The sequence below is a fragment of the Natator depressus genome, chromosome 11 (assembly GCF_965152275.1).
Source record: "Natator depressus isolate rNatDep1 chromosome 11, rNatDep2.hap1, whole genome shotgun sequence".
Taxonomy (NCBI): Eukaryota; Metazoa; Chordata; order Testudines; family Cheloniidae; genus Natator; species Natator depressus.
This window is the reverse complement of record NC_134244.1, coordinates 37,378,692-37,397,091: the sequence shown is the minus strand read 5'-3', so window position 1 is coordinate 37,397,091 and position 18,400 is coordinate 37,378,692. Positions and strand designations below refer to the sequence as shown.

General features: G+C 42.7%; 1 protein-coding gene across 6 annotated transcripts in view; it reads right to left on the bottom strand.

Moving 5' to 3' along the window:
* The window catches only part of B3GALT1 (beta-1,3-galactosyltransferase 1), a 393,639-nt gene that overhangs the window by 56,336 nt on the left and 318,903 nt on the right, over positions 1–18,400 (bottom strand). For 4 of the 6 annotated variants that reach the window (XM_074967500.1, XM_074967498.1, XM_074967497.1 and 1 more), the window contains one exon: positions 8,453–9,701. The exons of the other annotated variants lie outside the window; for them this stretch is intronic. In XM_074967500.1, the coding sequence (XP_074823601.1) occupies positions 8,491–9,471 (981 nt within the window). In that variant the 5' untranslated portion in view covers positions 9,472–9,701 and the 3' untranslated portion in view covers positions 8,453–8,490. Of the gene's footprint in view, positions 1–8,452; positions 9,702–18,400 lie in introns of those variants that run through there. 6 annotated transcript variants of the gene reach the window in all.

The following is an 18,400-nucleotide window of genomic DNA, read 5'->3' as shown; positions in this document are numbered from 1 at the left end:
CCACATGGATCTTCTCTGGTACATTACTCTCTTCAATAGGCCAGTTTCAGCACTTTTTTAATATATTGGTTTCTCTCACAGCAGTGTGAATTCATTTGGAAATATATGACAATCAGTTACATAAATGAGAAAATAGAATGCTTGTAAGTGAGATAATCAAGCTATATGAAACCCACCCTGCTAGTACTAATATTCATACATTTTAAGATGTAAATTAATTAAATGCAGTGTAACGGGTACAATTAGATTTAGGCTGCTGTTGTAAAAATAGGAGAAATCTGTGACAGTAAGATGAGATGTTTTTAAAACATGAAACTGTCAGTTGCTTTAAAACAGGTCATTATTCCTTTTAAGGTGCAGATGTTGCTGGGACCACTTAGAGATGCCTCCAGGGTGCCTGGCAATGCTTGGTCTGAATGTGAGTGTCTAAGGAGAGGTCTACAGTTGCTGAAACTGATGACACAAGTAGCAATACATTTTTGATTTGTGAAAGCCGGAGTTTCTCCTAGGAGGGGGTGAAAGAACCTCTCCCTTCATTTCTGGGACTAGAAGGAACTTTGGGTTACTGAAGCCAAAGGTTACTGAAGGCCTGAAACCAAAGTTCAATAATCTGGGACTGTTCTTTGAAGCAAAGGATAACCCAGTTTATTGATTGTTGATTGGTTGGGTCTCGAGGAAGCCTACAGAGGTGTCTTGACATGCCTCTGTCATAGAGGGTCAAATAGTATTCAGATACACAGGAGACTCCACTTTCCCTCTTTTCCAACACATTCTTTTACAAATTCCTAGCTACTTCAGTATGAGTTAGTTTTCTCCAAGTTCATTGAGACTGTATTTGGCTCTGGAATAAATTGGATCAATTTGTGATTTCTTAGACTGCAACTGGTTCCTGTATTGGTGTAAAAGGGACAATGTCACAAGGAGACACTCTCCCCTCCATCCAGAGGCCAATGACATTTGTAGTCCTTCCTAGCATCTCTGTGGTTCAAGCCACCCAAATGATTGTGGGAAGCAGCGGGGCCATGGCCCCTCTCACACCCCTTGCTGGCTAGCAGTGTTGGCTAGCACCAAAGAGAGAAGTGCTTTACCATAGAGCTCTTGGAGGAGCTGTGCCTTGCTGAGGCAGCATACCTGGGGCAGTTGGGCTGCACCCAGTGGTGAGCTGGAGCTGGTTCGCACGGGTTCGCGTGAACCGGTTGTAAAATTTTGAAGCAGTTTTAGAGCCGGTTGTTAACCTGCTTCCCTGCAGGGGGCACTGAGGCTTTGATGGGCTCTGGCCGGGAAGTGATGTAATTCCTCCTCTGGCTGCTGGGGGCGCTGCGCTGCGGGAGCCATGTGTGCTACCGCCTGGCCCTGGGCACGAGCCCTGTTGTTGCTGCTGCTCCCCTGGCCCTGGGGCTCCCACTGCTGCCTAGTGGGTTTCCGGCTGCTCTGCTGGGCCTGGGCTGCGTCCTGCTGCTCTCCCCGTGAGTACCCACCACCCTGCCTACAGGCAGCCCGTCTCCAGCCACCCCCGCATCTCCTGCCTGCAGCCAGCCCTTGCCGCACCCCCTGCCCTGCCCACACCAACCCCTGTCTCCAGCCACCCCCGCACCCCTGACTGCAGCCAGCCCCTGCTGCACCCCCTGCCCTGCCTTGCCTCCAGCCACCCCCGCACCCCCTGCCTGCAGCCAGCCCCCGTCTCCAGCCACCCCCTGCCCTGCCTCCAGCCAGCACCTGCCGCACCCCCGCCCTGCCCACACCAGCCCCTGTCTCCAGCCACCCCCGCACCCCTGCCTGCAGCCAGCCCCTGCCGCACCCCCTGCCCTGCCCACAGCCAGCCCCTGTCTCCAGCCACCCCCTGCCCTGTCTGCAGCCAGCCCCTGCCACACCCTGGCACCCCCCGCCCACACCAGCCCTTGTCTCCAGCCACCCCTGCACCCCCTGCCCACAACCAGCCCCTGCCGCACGCACTCCCTGCCCTGCCCGCAGCCAGCCCCTGTCTCCAGCCACCCCCGCACACCCTGCCCGCAGCCAGCCCATCTCCAGCCACCCCCACCCGCAGCCAGCCTCTGCCGCACGCACCCCCTGCCCTACCCACAGCCAGCCCCTGTCTCCAGCCACCCCCTGCCGTGCCCGCACCAGCCCATCTCCAGCCACTCCCTGCCCTGCCTGCACCAGTCCCTGTCTCCAGCAACCCCGCACTCCCTGCCCGCACCAGCCCCTGCCGCACCCCCCTGCCTGTAGCCAGCCCCTGTCTCCAGCCACCCCCGCACCCCCTGCCTGCAGCCAGCCCCTGCTGCACACCCTGCCTGCAGCCAGCCCGTCTCCAGCCACCCCTGCACCCCCTGCCCTGCCCGCAGCCAGCCGCGCCGCACGCCCTGCCCGCAGCCAGCCCGTCTCTAGCCACCCACGCACCTCCTGCCTGCAGCCAGCCGCTGCAGCACCCCCTGCCCTGTATCCAGCTAACCCCTGCCGCACGCACCCCCTGCCCTGCCCGCAGCCAGCCCCTGCCGCACCCCCTGCCCTGTATCCAGCCAACCCCTGCCGCACGCACCCCCTGCCCTGCCCACAGCCAGCCCCTGTCTCCAGCCACCCCCGCACCCTCTGCACTGCCCGCACCAGCCCCTGCTGCACCCCCTGCCCTGCCTGCAGCCAGCCCCTGCCGCATGCCCTACCTCCAGTCAGCCCCTGCCCTGTCTTCAGCCAGCCCCATACCCCCTGGCCTCTAGCCAACCCCGCACCCTCCTGTCTCCAGCCAGCTCCGCACCCCCTGCCCTGCCCGCAGCCAGCCCTGCACCCCCTGCCTCCAGCTAGCCCTGCCCCACGCCCCTGTCTGCAGGTGGCCCCACGTCCACTGATGCCCTGCAGTTCCCAGGACAGTAACCCTGCACACCTGCTTAAATGAGGGGGGCAGGGAGCAGCTGGGACCCACAGATGTGCACACCCTAGGGTGACCAGGCAGCAAGTGTGAAAAATCAGGACAGGGGGTGGGGGATAATAGGAGCCTAAATAAGAAAAAGACCCCAAAACCGGGACTGTCCCTATAAAATCTGGACATCTGGTCACCCTAGTACACCCCCAGGGAGTGGCGGGGACCCATACATGTGAAACGGAGCTCATTTCTAGTTCAGGCCCATCTTTTTAAAAAAGAACTTTAGTCAGGGTTAACATACATCTGTATTTTCCCGGACAGGTCAGGCTTTTTGGTTCTTAAATCGCCGTCCGGGAGGAATTTTTAAATTTTAAAAAAATTCCTCCCGTGAAAATACGGACATATGGTGACCCTGTTGGTACAAAAAATACATACTGGGGACATCCCTTAAATCAGAACTTTTTTATAGGGAACCGGTTGTTAAGATTTTGGCAGCTCATCACTGGCTGCACCCCATCTTCAACTCAGAACTGCATAGCCTGGCTCCTTAACAACATTAGCTGGGATTGTCAAAGGAGCTGAAATGAGCTAGGAACCCAATAGCCCCCTCTGAAAAAGCCCAGCCCTTATCAGGTTTTGTTTCAAGATTGACTCTTCAGGGTCAAAAACCACTGAACATTTGAACGATGTGTACATTAGCTTGAGGAAATCTACAGAAATGATGAACAATACAGTAATTTCTCCTTTTGTTTATTTTTCCCAATGTTTAAAAAAAATCATCTTTTACAGAACAGTGCTCTTTCTCATGGCAGATGTGCCTACACATTAGCATCGTGCTTTCTGATAATAGTTTACATGTTGAGAAAGAGAGAGGTGAAGAAGCAAACTGTACATTGACACTGTCAGTTTTTCATTTGCCTTCATTTGTTCGTTGTTTTTTTTAATTTGACATTTATACAAAAAATAGTATCTTGATTAGCAGCTTGACTGGCAATCCCACAAAACCCTAAATAATACTTTGAAAGAATTCACTTTTACAGACACTTACGGTAGGTAAAACAATACATACAATTTTGACAAATAAATACATAAATACAGCCATTCACATATAATGATACACCTAAAGTTCAGTTGCTATCAACACGCTTTTCTAATTAATTACTTCTTTCATTTATAAATTGCCCTTGCCATCTATGTTTTAAAAAAAATCCCCATAAAGAATCAATATCTGCACTGAATCTAAATATTAGGAAAGATGGAAAATGAATCTTGAGTACTCACTGAAGTATTCCCAAGTCATCTGACAGGAAATGCTACAGTGAAAAATTCCTCCAAAAGAGACATTTTTCCCTCCCGCCCACCCCAGCTTCTTGGTACATGTGCTTACTTCAGCTACAATTCAATCAAAACCAACTATGACTGTATTCATATTTTGATTAAAGTGATTTAAAAATCCAGCACTCTTAAATTGTCATTTGCTCTGTTCTTAACAAAACAAAATGACCTTTAACACAAATATTTGTTTTGATTGAAGGACGCCCAATGCAAACATTGCTTGTTGCTATTTAACCTTGTTCGGTCCAACACAAATACTTTTGGATTAGAGGGATAGTGTGTCCGTTTTAGGACCATACATATCCCTCCTTTCCAGATGTGGCTTGCATATTCTATTTTTTGAGCAATGAGAAAATACTAAATCCATATCATGGTAGTAAAGAGCTAGTGAAGTACATTATCAGAAAATTAATAAAAATAGAAAATTAGTTCATGTTTTATTTCACCTGACATAAAAAAGTCTCGTATATTCAAAAATTAGGGCACACATGCTTAAGGCTCTTGAAGCACTGAACAAACATAATGCCTAACCCAGCCGCATGCATAACAGAATGTTCCATCGCAAGCAGACTCTACACATATATACAGCTGAATACTGAAGAAAATGCCTTCAAAACATATGTACGAGTTCCAGGATGAATATTTACATTTCTGTCGAAAAACTATTTATTTATAATCACCAGGAAATAGTATTTTCAAGATGTACTTGCTAATTGTTAATACAATTTTTAGGCTGTCTGAGGCAGTTTGCTTATAAAGGAGGAAATTCAAGGCCCTCCACGCTCAAGCCCTGCAATGATGGGAATAGGAGCTCTGTGACCCTCATGGGCTACAGAGGGATGGTCTCGCTGCTGAGTGTGAATGGCTGGAGGTAAGGTCACAGGATTTATAAGTTTTTGGATCCAGGGCCCAATATCCCCGCACAGTGTGCGGAGATACAGCAGAGGCTATTCCAGCTTATTGGTTGGAACAGTTACAGTAAGTGTCCATGGAGAGACTGCATTGCAGTCCGTGGTTTACCCATGAGCTGGGGGTGAATTCCATCTTTCACCCTCCATTTAGTTACCTGCACATAGTTGGGCTGGTGTGTGAAAAGATGAAATTCACTCTGTGTGCGTGTATCAAATGCATATGTGCAAACAGTTGAACTTTGTTTTCTTAGAGTTCTGAGTTTAGCAGGAAGCAAGAACAGCTTTATCAAGGACTAGGTCAGCTGACAAGGATATATCTTGATTTTTTTGTAGCAAATTCAATGTTCATAGCCAACATTTCTGGATTTTTTCTAAGGATACACATGCTACTGTAGTTATAAATTAGCAGCAACTATGGGGCTAACTACTGTATAGCTTCACTTCTAACTCTGAAGTAAAGCTCCATACCTATTGTTTTCACTCACTGCACTATATAGTGTGGTTTAAAAGCCAAATCTTCCAAACCTGATTTATACAAGTAGTTCCATTGACATCAGTAATACTGCTACGTGAATACGGTTAGCAGGATTTGTCACTAGAATGTAAGCTCCTTAGTGGAGGAGTGTTCGTATACTTGTTTATAAAGTGCTATGTACACCTATGGCATGATATTAACAACAGATAATATTAAAGGCAAAATTACTTCAGAGATTTCACTTAAACAATGAATCAATTATTTCATACTGCTTCCCCATGGATATCCTGAATGATATGTGGACTTACTATCCTTCTGTTTACACAACACTGGACACCAGTGTTGGCTGAATAATCCATAGCTATAACTTTTATGATGAATTTTGCCTTTTTCAGTTTGCAAACTGTGAACATGCAGCAATATTCTTGAATTCTTTTTGCTGAAATTATTTTCTGAATAATTAATTTCAGCAAATAACTCTTGGATTGGATTGTGAATACATTTGGCTGAAATTTTTCAGACAAAACTCTTCATGCAATGATGGCCTTTTTCAAAAATGATTTTCTTTTGTGAAAAAATGTCAGTTGTCAAATTTGTTTTTATGAAACATGCTGTGCCGCTTTAATTTTTTAAGAAAATATGTCAAATGTGTTGTCAAAATGGTTATAGAAATGTTCACTTTCTTAAAATAACTTTTCAGAACATGAAAATTTTAGATAACCGTTTTGAAAAATGATAAATATTTTACAAAAAATGAGTAACAGTTTCATTTTGAGCACATCAAAACAAAAACAAGATCAACATTTTGAATTTTTTTACAAAATTATTTTTGGATTTTTTTGACCATCTCCAACTGTAAATATTTAATATTTGAAATTTTAGTTGTTTTGATTGGACATTTAGGTCACCTGGATGAATGAGGATATCTGTTACTATCAGATTTTGAGTGAGAATAGTCATGTTTACTAGGTGAAAATTCAATTTCCATGAATACTCTAGAATATTTGTTTAGATCTGTTTGTTCCAGTGAATATCCTGCAAGAATATTATCAGAAAGCACACTTGTGTGAAGGCAGTGAAAGCACATTTCTTTAATGATTCAAACAGAAAATATTTTTCAGTAATCTCCCTCCACTAGTATACATAAAGGTTGGAGAGATGTGCTTCTGACATCTATTGTCTTCTCATTATATGCACAGGCCTGAGACAGGAGTAGAGAAGAGCAAGCATGAGGAAGCAGGTTATACTGTAGAAAGAGGCCACGGAAGGAAAGGGAATCCTAAAGGGGAACGGCATTTGTACCTAGAGGGGAAAATTTAAATTAAGAAGACACATGTTATGTAGTCTGAAGACCAAATTCTGCCCTGGGATCTGTGTGCTCAGCTCCCAGGCCCTGATTCAGGAAAGCACTTAAGAATGTATTTAACATTTAAGAATGTTCTTGAGTCCCATTGACTTCAATCCCATACTTAAAGTTAAGCGTGTGCTTAAGGGCTGTCCTGAGTTGAGATGCTTTCCTGAATTGGGCCTCAGTGACTTCTTGGTTTAATAATGACTTCACTGGGAGCTCCACATGTGAAACAAAGACTAGAATTTGGCTTATGTACATGTTGGTTCTAAATATTCTTGATTTTGCTGTGAGGATCTATTCTCCCCTTGAGAGATCCACACAACTGCTATTATACTTTCCTTCTGTTGCCCAAGAGTATTTTTTGTGTGGTCCAAATTCTCCTCTGCTACACTGGTATAAATCTTGAGTAATTACATTTTCTGCAATGGGTGCACTGTGGTAAAAAGCAGAATTTAGCTCTAAGAAAGCAAAATGCTTTAAGTACCATATGTTGTGTTTAATTTTAATGATATACTGAGTGATGTGGAGACTGTAAACTTGCTTCTAATCAGTAAGACAGTAGGAAAGGATTATTTTATTGATATTTTTCATTATTCAATAAAATTACATATTTGCTCTGGCAGACACTATAATTTATGAAAATTCTATTGGTGATAATACTGTCTATTCCAATAATACTGTACCACAATAGTATTGCTGTTAGTGCATATATATCTCTACACATCCTAAGGAGATATGCTGCACTTGCTTTAAAAAGAAAATGTTGAAGTATATTAAGTACCTTTATCCCAAAGACACATTTTATTTTATTTTTATTTTTTGTTGCAGACATTTTCTTTGTCTTGTATTTCACACACAAATTATATTTCATTGTAAGATTATATTAGATAGGGCTCTTTTAGTTAGGGGGAGTTATGTGGTTTTATTAAATAAATAACTTTCAGGCAGGTAGTGTTGTTTCTAAGACCTACACTATTTTCATTTTCAATGTTATATTCACACTTGTTTAAATTCTGCCTTTCTGCCAGCAATAAACTGCTTTTTAAACTGCACATACTGTATAGTAAAATGTACATGCCAATATAGGTGTATAAAATCAGTGCAAAGATAGCACTCAAGCTGTAAATGCACACACTGAGTATATTTTTTTTTATATTTGTGTGTATATTTATGAATAGAACCCTAAAAAGAGACACTTATACCTTGTGAGGATGAGATAAAGATGTTAATATGATTCTTCATTTTTTAGGGCCAGACTCTCATCTCAGATGCATGGGCGTGAATTGTTATGCAGCTCTGGTTAGCTACTACTGTTCTTATACATACAGGTGCAAGAGCTGATTTTTTTAAATGTTGTGATAGGGAGCAATGATTCTGAGATTTGACTCTGGCCCCTTTAAGTTTTGTAATGTCTTTATGAATAGAGTCTGAAGGGTGCAAACCAGAAGTCAAGACAAGAATGCAAAAGCAGTTATTAAAACCCTCCTCAAAGTTAATTTGCCTATAAATTATCCGATTCCTTTCTGCCAAAATTAAAAAAAAAGTATTTACATCTGTAAAAATCTTAACATCTGAGATGCTTCTTGCTTGACATGTCGTTCCAAATTCTGTGCATTTCTTCTGGAGTTATCTGATGCACTGTGATCACTCTGCGATATCTACACAAGCTGTAGGCCATCTTCCAGTGATTGAAGCCACTGTTTTGGAAAGGGTGAATGCCAAGCTTCCGAAGACAGAGTCCCACATACACATCTTCAAGATGAAGAAGTCTGGTATGGAGGGAGGTTTTGTAAATCAGTTCTGCTACATCAGCTGAAAAAATGTAGCCAGTGCCTGAACAGAACGGTGGATAATTGCTATCAGGGTACAAATCTCTGGGCATGTACCATTTACTGCGGACATCCCTTATTGGTCCTCCATTGATGACATAACCAGTAAAGTACCTTCTCCTTGGCTTGGTGTTGGGTTTGAGCAGTTTATAAATAAGGTTATCCATATTTACAAAAATATCACTGTCTGTCTTCATAACATACTTTGCTTTTGAACAAAATGTGGCCACCCACCTCATACCCATTAACGTTTTAAGAGTAAGGTTATGATAAGAGTCAATGAAGTCCTCCACAATAATGTCGTGAAAAATTTGACTTTCTTGCTCTACCATCTGATTTAATACAGGATCTGCATTCTTCCCAAGAAGGAAGAGAGTGGCTATTTTAATGCCTTTAAAGTTGTTTTCATCTCCCCACGTCTCTCGAATTGCTTGTCTTGCATCAAATTCTTTGTGAGTCGTGCTGATCAAAATGACTAGGAAAGGGATGCTCTTCTCACACTTATTAGGCTCATTTATAAGGAAATCAAATGAATGTGGATTTATAGGTCGAGTTCTTATATTACCAAAGGAGACATTTTTCCTGGCTATCGATATAGTATTGAAGTGTCTGTGGCCAGTGTAGGAAGAAGTAGGACGAGTTATACTTAAATACCAAAGAGCACTTGCCCAACAAACTACTGTCAGAACATATAAACATGAGACCTTGGAAGCCATTGTTTCTGTAGCTCTTCTATTCAGTATAGTGAATAAATAGCCTTCTTACCATTAGCACCTCTGTGTCCCGCAAAGGCAACATATTATTAACAAACCTTAAAGTTCGATATAGAAAAATAACTGTGTAATTGTTCATGGATCTCAGTTGGAGGCTATTAACCCTGAAGATACTTTGTCTTTTCTTTCTTTGTATAGCAGCAGCTTCTATTTCTTGGAATTTTCATTTATTTCTGAAAAATATGAGAAAAAGATTTCCATTGCTGTGTCATATATTCTTGAGGACAATTATTATGATACAAGATTTATCATTCTCCTGAATTTTATTTCATGAAGTCCTTTGATACAACACACTGTACTGGAATATATCCCTACTGGAAGAATGTGTTTATGATATATACAGGCTAATAATTCATCTTATATTACATCCAATTGAAAAAGCTGTTACTATATTTTAGGTCATCAGTAAAATTTAAAAGGGATGAAGCTGGGAATTCATCTCCTTCTTTTGGACTTCCACAATCTAGCATAATATTTTAAGATAAATTATAAAGCATTTTACATTAAAATATAAGATAAAATGTAAATGAAATATTAAAATATAAATAATAAATTAATATTTGCGTAGTCTTCTTCAATAGGCACACAAATCTTGTAGAACAGAGTTAGCGGATATGAGTATGGATATGGATATCTACAAACCCAGTTTTAATACAAATTGTACTAATATGTGCCCTGGCAACCATTAAATTAAATTAAGCAGGTTTGGACTAGAATCCTGTTCCTAAGCACAATAACCATAATAGGGAAGAATATGCTGTCATAAAACAACCCATAATAAATTCACGTAAAGATCTGAATACAACTATAGTAGAGACAATGGTAGAAAGATGTGATTATAGCACTTTTCTAAACAAATAGTACAGTAGCTTTCTGCAGCATTGCTCTAGCTAACACTGTCTCATCTACAGTAAATATTGCCCCAGTGTGTGCTTATGGTGATTGTATTTTCAAAACAATAAACTGAGACACTATTGTGGTAAAATATTTTTGAAAGATTGCAAAATACTCATTCAAAAGTACACTTTTTTAAAAACAAAAGTGCTGGTTTTGCTACTGTTTGTTACTGACTCAACAGACACGTGCATATTTATTGGAGGGGAGAACTTGTCCTGCAACATGGGCTATTCTACAATTGCGGGTGCATGTACACTACAGACACTACACATGTAGCTACATGCCACAGGGAGGCAGGCTGCGTCCATGCTTGACACTGCGATGTGTAGCTACATGCCACAGGGAAAGACTCCTGGCCGTGGAGACCTGCAGAAGCCTTTCCCTGCTGCTGCAGCCTTTCTTTGCCCTGTGCAGCTACACGTAAGTGTAAACACAGCCTGCCTGCCTGTGGCGTGTAGCTACTTGTGAACTGTCTCCCCACGGCCGGAGCCTTTCACCGCAGTGGGAAAAAACTCAGGCAGTGAGGAGACAGTGGGACACTAAACTGAAGGAACAGCTTTTGCATGCAGAGAGCTGTGTTTGATATATACCTTAGGGCAGGGGTTCTCAACCTTTTTTCTTTCTGAGGCCTCCCGCAACATGCTAGAACAACTCCAGGGCCCGGCAGGGATCGGCGGTTGGGGAGCAAGAGCTGACAGGGCGCTGGCCAGCCCTGCATGGCAGGGTCCAGGGAGGTAGCACCACCTCCACCCCCTGACTCACCTCAGCAAGCCACAAAGGGCTCTGCTGGGCCAGAGCCATCCGGGCAGCTCTGACTGGCTGCATAAGCAGTCAAAGGGGGCTGGGAGCTGAGAAGCAGCCACAACGCCGGAGGGCACCAGCAGCAGACAGGGGAATGCCACGGCCACCCACTCCATGGCACTGCCAGCCAGAGGAGTAGCTGCCCCGCACTGCCTGGCTCCGGCTCTCTGCCTAGGACCTGGCCAGAAGGTGGGGCCTGAGGGGGGCTGGGGAAGAGGAGGAGCGGGAGGGGTGGACCTGCCCCATTCTGGATAAGGCACTGCAGTTTGGGGGGCAACACCCTTGTGCTCCCTCAACTTTGCCCATGGGCTCAAGGTTTCTGCCCGCATCATGGTTTCAGCCCCACTCCGCTCCTGGCAGCAGTGTGGGGGAGCTCGGGGTTTCAGGCGTGCGCGGTCTCGGCTGCAGCTGGCAGAGGGAAGGGGAGAGCTAGGGGCTTCAGCCCTGCGCTGCTCCCGGCTTCAGCCCCATGGGATGGGGGGGCTCGCCGGGGCTTGGGGCTGAAGCCCTGTACTGCTCCACACTTCAGCCCCATGGGGGTGGGTGCCAGGGCTCAGGGCTTCAGCAGCGGGGCCCCACTGACCTCCTGAAAGGGCTCGCGGACCCCAGTTGAGAACCGCTGGCCTAGGGCTCAGGCTTGTAGGGCACACTATACTACTCTGCTCAGCTAAGCAGTGCTTCATCGTCTACACTGCTGTTTAAGCTCTTCCTAACTGGATGTGCAGTGACTGTACTCTATACAACATCAGAAATGTAGATGTAGCCTCAGTGTTCTGAATGAATGTATCATAGAACACTGAATATGTGCTGTTAACATTCATTTGGAGCAAAAGAACAGCTTTAATAGTCAGGACCGGCTCTCGGCACCAGCAAAGCAAGCACGTGTTTGGGGCGGCACAATTCCAGGGGCAGCAAATTCCAGGGGTGGCAAATTTTTTGCTTGGGCAGCAAAAAACCTAGAGCTCATAGCGTCTGTGCTCATTTTGGGTGCCCAGAAAGAAGGTTCCAGTAAAACTGGTCTCATGTACTACTGAATTCAAAATTTTGCCCTCTGATGCACAGGTGCAGTTGTGTTTTGAAGTAAACTGAGGCTGTGTGCATATTAGTTGTGTGGCAAATCCCCCCCCGCTGGACTTTCCTAAAGGAAGCCGATCGATACAGCAAAAGTAAAGAGGAAAAATGTCACTCTAACCCTATCTCCAGATTACCAGGAAATTTCTTTTAACCAGGAAGTGGAAACAAAGGCTGTATTGACATGCCCTACAGCATTATTACCACAGACTACACATGGGTAAGTGAAAGGTTAACAGAAGCCTGAGAGAACAATTAGCCCACCTTCTTACACCTGGAAGCTGTGTGAGACTCAATTTCTTATCAAACCCAGCTGGGGAGGAGGTAAAGGAAGGAGCTCAGAGCAGGAGGAGACAGCCAGGAGAAGAGGGGCCCAGAAATAGGGACAAGGCTCCTGGGCGGTAGCCCTTTGGGTTGGTGATCTGGAAGAGGAACAAGGAGCTGGGGAGAACTTGAGAGACTGAAAGCACAAGCCCGGGGGGCGGTGCCATGGAGGAGCAGTGGCCTACGTTGCTTGTTTTATTTGGGGGGTGGGGAGTTGAGTTCTGCTGAGAGATGCTGGGTAGAAGCCCAGAAATCCCTGACTCTGAGAAGAGTGGGATTGAAGAGGAGTCCAGGAGGGCTGGAAGATTTCAAATTGATGACTAGTACTGTGAAGGACACAGTTTATTTGGGACACTGATACACCAGAAGGGGTGAGGCTGTACATAACTTGGCTCTAGGGCTGAGTCACTAAAGAACCAGACCACCAAGGACCCCAATCGTTGTTGGAAGGAGGGGACTGAAGGGAAGGTCCTGTAATGCTCCATCCAGCTGTGAACGGGTATGCTGATTGGTGAGTTCTCTCTTCTACACAGATACAAAAACATCCACATTAGAAGATGTTTTTTATAATCCAAGATCATTTATTTGCTCAAGTTATGGAGTTAAGGAAGGAGTGGCAGGCTCAAATTGGAATTTACTTTGTTTAAACCCAACTTTTAGTATTTTAGTATTAGGTTTTGTCTTTTCCATTACTGATATTTTGTTTTTCATACTAAAACTTTTGTACTGTGCAAGGGAAATAAAAATGGTAACATATTGAGAAAACATTAACAGTATTATTGTACTGGCTAGAGTATAATGTATCACTGGAGATGCCATCCCTCTTTGCAAGTGGTCAACCTGTATGTTCAAGCCTGTTCCAAAGCCCATTGATTTTAATGGGCTTTAGAGCACACGGACATTCCATGTAGTCACATTGTGCAGCATAGCAGCAATCCTGACTCCACAAGGAGCTATGGATTTGTCACAGTATTCAGAGTCTTCCCTTTGTAATCAATAAGCTAAGTATACAGGAGCAATCTTTTAAAATATGGCCTCTGTGCATATGAAGCTATGCACCACAGGCATTTGGGCATGCAATTTTTTTTGAGCACCACCACAGGTGAACGCAGTTAGAATTTACATGCATGAATCCCACAACGGCATTAGTGAGAGTTAGCCCCTCCACTCTCATTAGTTTGTTAAATTCAGTAGAATTGTGGGAGCCCAAACAAAACTGAAAAAATAAATCCCTAATCCAGCAAGATTTCTCAGAACTTCTAACCAGATCTGGCTGAACTGGGATCAATAGGCAACAACTATATTTTATTTTATTTATTTATTTTTAAAAAGAAGCTTGTATTAACTGCCATTTTGAGACCAACATACAATTCAAATTAGGATACATGATACTGTGTTGTGATATGAAGATTTTATAAGTATGAGTATGGGATGCCATGAGTGAGCTATATAGTTCAGTGTAGCTCAGTTGTGCGATCATGATATATAAAATATTTATACTGCACCATACCAGTCGGTATTCTGCATATGCTACAGAAAGTGGTTTAGGAAATTTTATAGTAGACTGGGTTATGGCTTTCCTTACCCTTCTCTAATAAAGACAGGCACAGTTAGTTACCACAAGTAGCTGTACAGATTTCTGAGGGAGAAGAAAATTAACTAATACATTTTAGAAACTGTAAAATTGCAAAAAAAAAATCTATTTTTCAATCAATTATATTTTGATTTTAAGATCTCATATATCTTGTGATCTAGCAGGGCTAGAAACAAGAAATGTCTCATACCAGTAGGAAGAGAGGTCCCTAGCTTTCTAGTTGAGGTAAAATTTTCATTGGATATCAGATCTTAAAGCCATCGCTCATCCAAGAATGATTATTTCCCATCCTGGCCCTTCGGCTCATGTAACTCAAAATGAAATTCCACAGTTTTCTGGTACACAGTATTTTTAAATAAAAATAGTTGTGACCCAAGGACCTCTGAGGCAAATGGGCAGAGGACACACGGAATGCATCGGCTTTCATAGGGATCCCTGGGGTCAGATAATTGCAAAATAGTTCACCAATGGGTGAGGTCTCCACCGAGAGCCAGAAACCCACTGGTCATCATAATCATTGCCAAATGTATGTGCAGTAATATGTGAGGAGTTATGTATCTATACTGAAAATTATGTTCTTAAGATCTGGAAGTAAGGCAGGTCACCAGGAGGTGACACTGCTGGGAGACATTCCTTTCAGGCCGGAGGTAGCAGATGCCTCACACTGTATGCCGATTAGCATAATGAGTAAGGGTGGAACGAAGGACTGTAAAATCTACAAGAGAGGAAATTTACAGGATGAAATAAACAGCATGGAGATGTGGTGTTTATGAATAAAGACCAAGTATTGTTCTGGTGTATCTTGGGGTGCAGGTGAATGCACACAGTCCTTCACCTAGGATATAAGCTAACGGTGTGCTTATCTCATAAAAAGAGTCTGGCTGTAAAGCACTGCAAGGATTTTGGGTGAGCAATACTCTACAAGACAGGAGAGTATCTTGTTAATTAAATCTAGGCTTTAGACAGCATGTTGTTGTTTTATATATAACCATTTGTTTCCAATATTTGCTACTATTTAAATCTCTGGGCTTTGTTAAATAAATTTAGATATGTTTATAGTGAAAACAAGTTTAAGTGCTGTGGGTTGAGCAGAGCAGTGATCAGAGGTGGAAGCAGTAAGCTGGGGTGTATTGTTTCTGTGGAAGTAGCAGATCTGTGAATACTGAAGTGTCCAGTGGAACAGGAGCTGGACACACCAATAGCAGAGTCCTCCGAGCATCCTCCTGGAGTGTGCCTATTGCTAATGTGTATAGTGACATCAGGGCCTGCAAGGCCTAGAGGGGACAACTTGTACTGCCCATGGCCAGTGAAGATGGAGAGCTGACCCTCAACAGGCACAGACAAAGCTTCTGATGCTAAGAGCAGGTGATAGTGAGGTGCCTTCCAACCCTGGGTACCCCAAAGGAGTGTCACAATGACTGTTTGAAAGCTGTTCCTAGGTTTGGAATATTAAACATAGCCCAGGTAGTGAGCTTTATGTGCAGAACGCAGGTGAGGTGTTAAATTGTATTTATCATGTACCTTTGGTCATATGGTTCTATGGGTTGACCTGATTTAGAAATAGCTCCCAGAGATGACCATCCCTATCTTGTGTGTGTGTGTGTGGGGGGGGGGGGGCATGTATCATGTGTGTGCATGTACTCTAAAAGCTTCATTGGTTTCCTTTGCAAACATAGGTTTTCTTAGTTTTATGATGACCATAGTAAAAACAAAACCCCAAAACATACAGAAATGACTTATTTAGTCACCCGGTAACTTCAGAAGCTCGCTGGGTGTTCCTAGTCTGTTAGAAAAGAAAATAGGACGATTGTTGAGAACTGAGAGAGTGAACGATTGAAATGACATCCCACAAATTGCAACAGGGTGTGGAAGAGTATTTAAGATTTAATATCTGATTATAAATAGGGATTTTAATTTTTTTAAAAGGATGTGTGTTAATACAGCATTTTTATTAATAACAGGGTATCTAATATCTAAATGGGATTTAGAATATAGAATTGGAAGCAAGTAATGAATTGGCTATCAAAATCAAGAGTATGGCAGGTCAAGTTTCATATCAAAAATATTAGTACTGCATGCACAACAAATATTAAAGCTTTGTTCAGAATACTAGATCTTGAATTTTTTTTCTTACAGAAAGTTTTTAAAATGCCACTTTACATATTAGCTTTAAGTTACCAGAATCTCATTATTAAAGATCTCCATTATCCATTCAGGATCTGATGGCATTTTAAGCTAAGTTTTTTAGATAACCTTTCTGATTTGAGGGTAAACCCACAGAGTCCTGCATATAACAGATAATTGGTATAAGGTAGCTATATTCATAGTAGGCTTGGGCAAATATAGTTCTTTTATTGTAGCACCACAACCAAACACACAGTGTTGCAGGTTTTCTGTTTGTTACCTTTTTTTGTATTGAGCATTTGACAAGATATGTCAATATGCTCTACTTAACACTTTCAGAGTGATTGCAATGATGGAGTCTTAAATACTGGTGCCTCAGTATACACAAATACTTCAGGCTCTTTGCAAGCTTTTAGAAGCAGGACACGTGCTTTCTCTTGACAAGACAGAACATATGTTTTGTAGCATAGTGTCCCATGAAACAGTTAATCACACGTAGCATTGTCCGTTCAGATGCTTATTATTTTAGTATTTTATTAACTTTTTAGTTTTGTATCTTGAATATGTAGTCTTAAATACAATATGAAAACTTCTTAAAAATATATTTCTAAAATGGCTAATTGTACCAAGCTATTCATGAAGCGATCAGTCATGTGCTGTCAATATTTTCACAAGGGAGCTCACATACACAAACTGCTTCCTTTGTCCTGTCCTCACAGAGAGGAGGAATGAGGGACTGAGAAATCTATTCAACTGTGTTCCAATTTAAATGTTTCTCCTCCTCCAAGGAGGGAAGGCAACAGCACTAGGCAAACAAGTTTATATTGAGGGCATCTGCTGTAAAAGTTCATATTGTGTACTTAAAAAAAGTGTGGAGTATATACTTAGTACTGAAGTGCATTCAACCTTTTGTATTTTTAAATGGCAGGATGTGTATGAGTTGGGGGATGGGGAGACAGAGAAAAGGGATAGACCCCCATGTAGGGAGAGTCTTAATAAAACAAAACATGCTTTCCAAAGGTAAACAATTTAAGTATTTTTCTGTGCCCCAGGGATTATCACCTTTTCGCAGGATAATTTTAGCACTATTCAGAGCAGGGGAGAACATCCTGAGTGGTGGAATTCTAGGGCCCCCTTTAACACATCAATTGAAGGGTTACGTAAGGATCTGTCACTTTTTTTTTGGTTGGCTAATGGACAAAAGATCATGTCACTTACTTCCAGTAATGCTCTCCTTGCACTGTAATTCCATTGCACGGTAGTATGAAGCTGGTGTCACAATAATATATGGATTTATTGGGCAGGGGAACATCATTCCATCAGAGAAAATAAGCCAGTAATTGAGAGTGTCAAAGGTTGCCAAGTACTTACATTAAATATGGCCCTGATTGAGCAAGGTATGTAGCTTTGCCATTAGTAGGTCTAATTGTGTGCTTAATATTAGGCATGTAATAAAGTTGCTTGCATGATCATTGACGGTAGCCAAAGTCCTTTGTAATGTGCTGCAGACTGGACCTAGATTCAGCAGCAATGACACCCCCCTCTGGAGCACCCTTGCATTCTTGAGGCATTTCAAGTACATTTAAAAAGATTTTTATGACTCTGCCTCAAAATATGAAAATGAGTAATCAATCATCACAGTATTCTTTGGTTATGATGTTGATATTCATCCAACTAAAGAGCGAGACAATGTGTGACTTCTTTGACCGATTTAGGACAAACTGAGGTTCATTGAGAATATTTCATGAGCTGTCTGCACAACATAATGTATTTGATAAATAATTAATACATTTTGAGATTTTTGCCAACTGTTCCTAGACAATTCTCAAGCAGATAGAAAAAGTGAAATTCTGCAGATGTTGTTCATTTGTTGTACTATCTGTCAGTTTTTCAGAGTGCTTCTCTTCTTTTATCAAGATCATCTCAGTCTTCTCTGGATTAAGCCTAAATCCAATGTTTCCCTCGATTCTAGATGAATTCTTGCAATGGGATAACTGGAAACAGCAGTGTCTGCACTGGGTATGATAGGCACCCCCAACTCTGTAAGCCTGGCATAAGCCT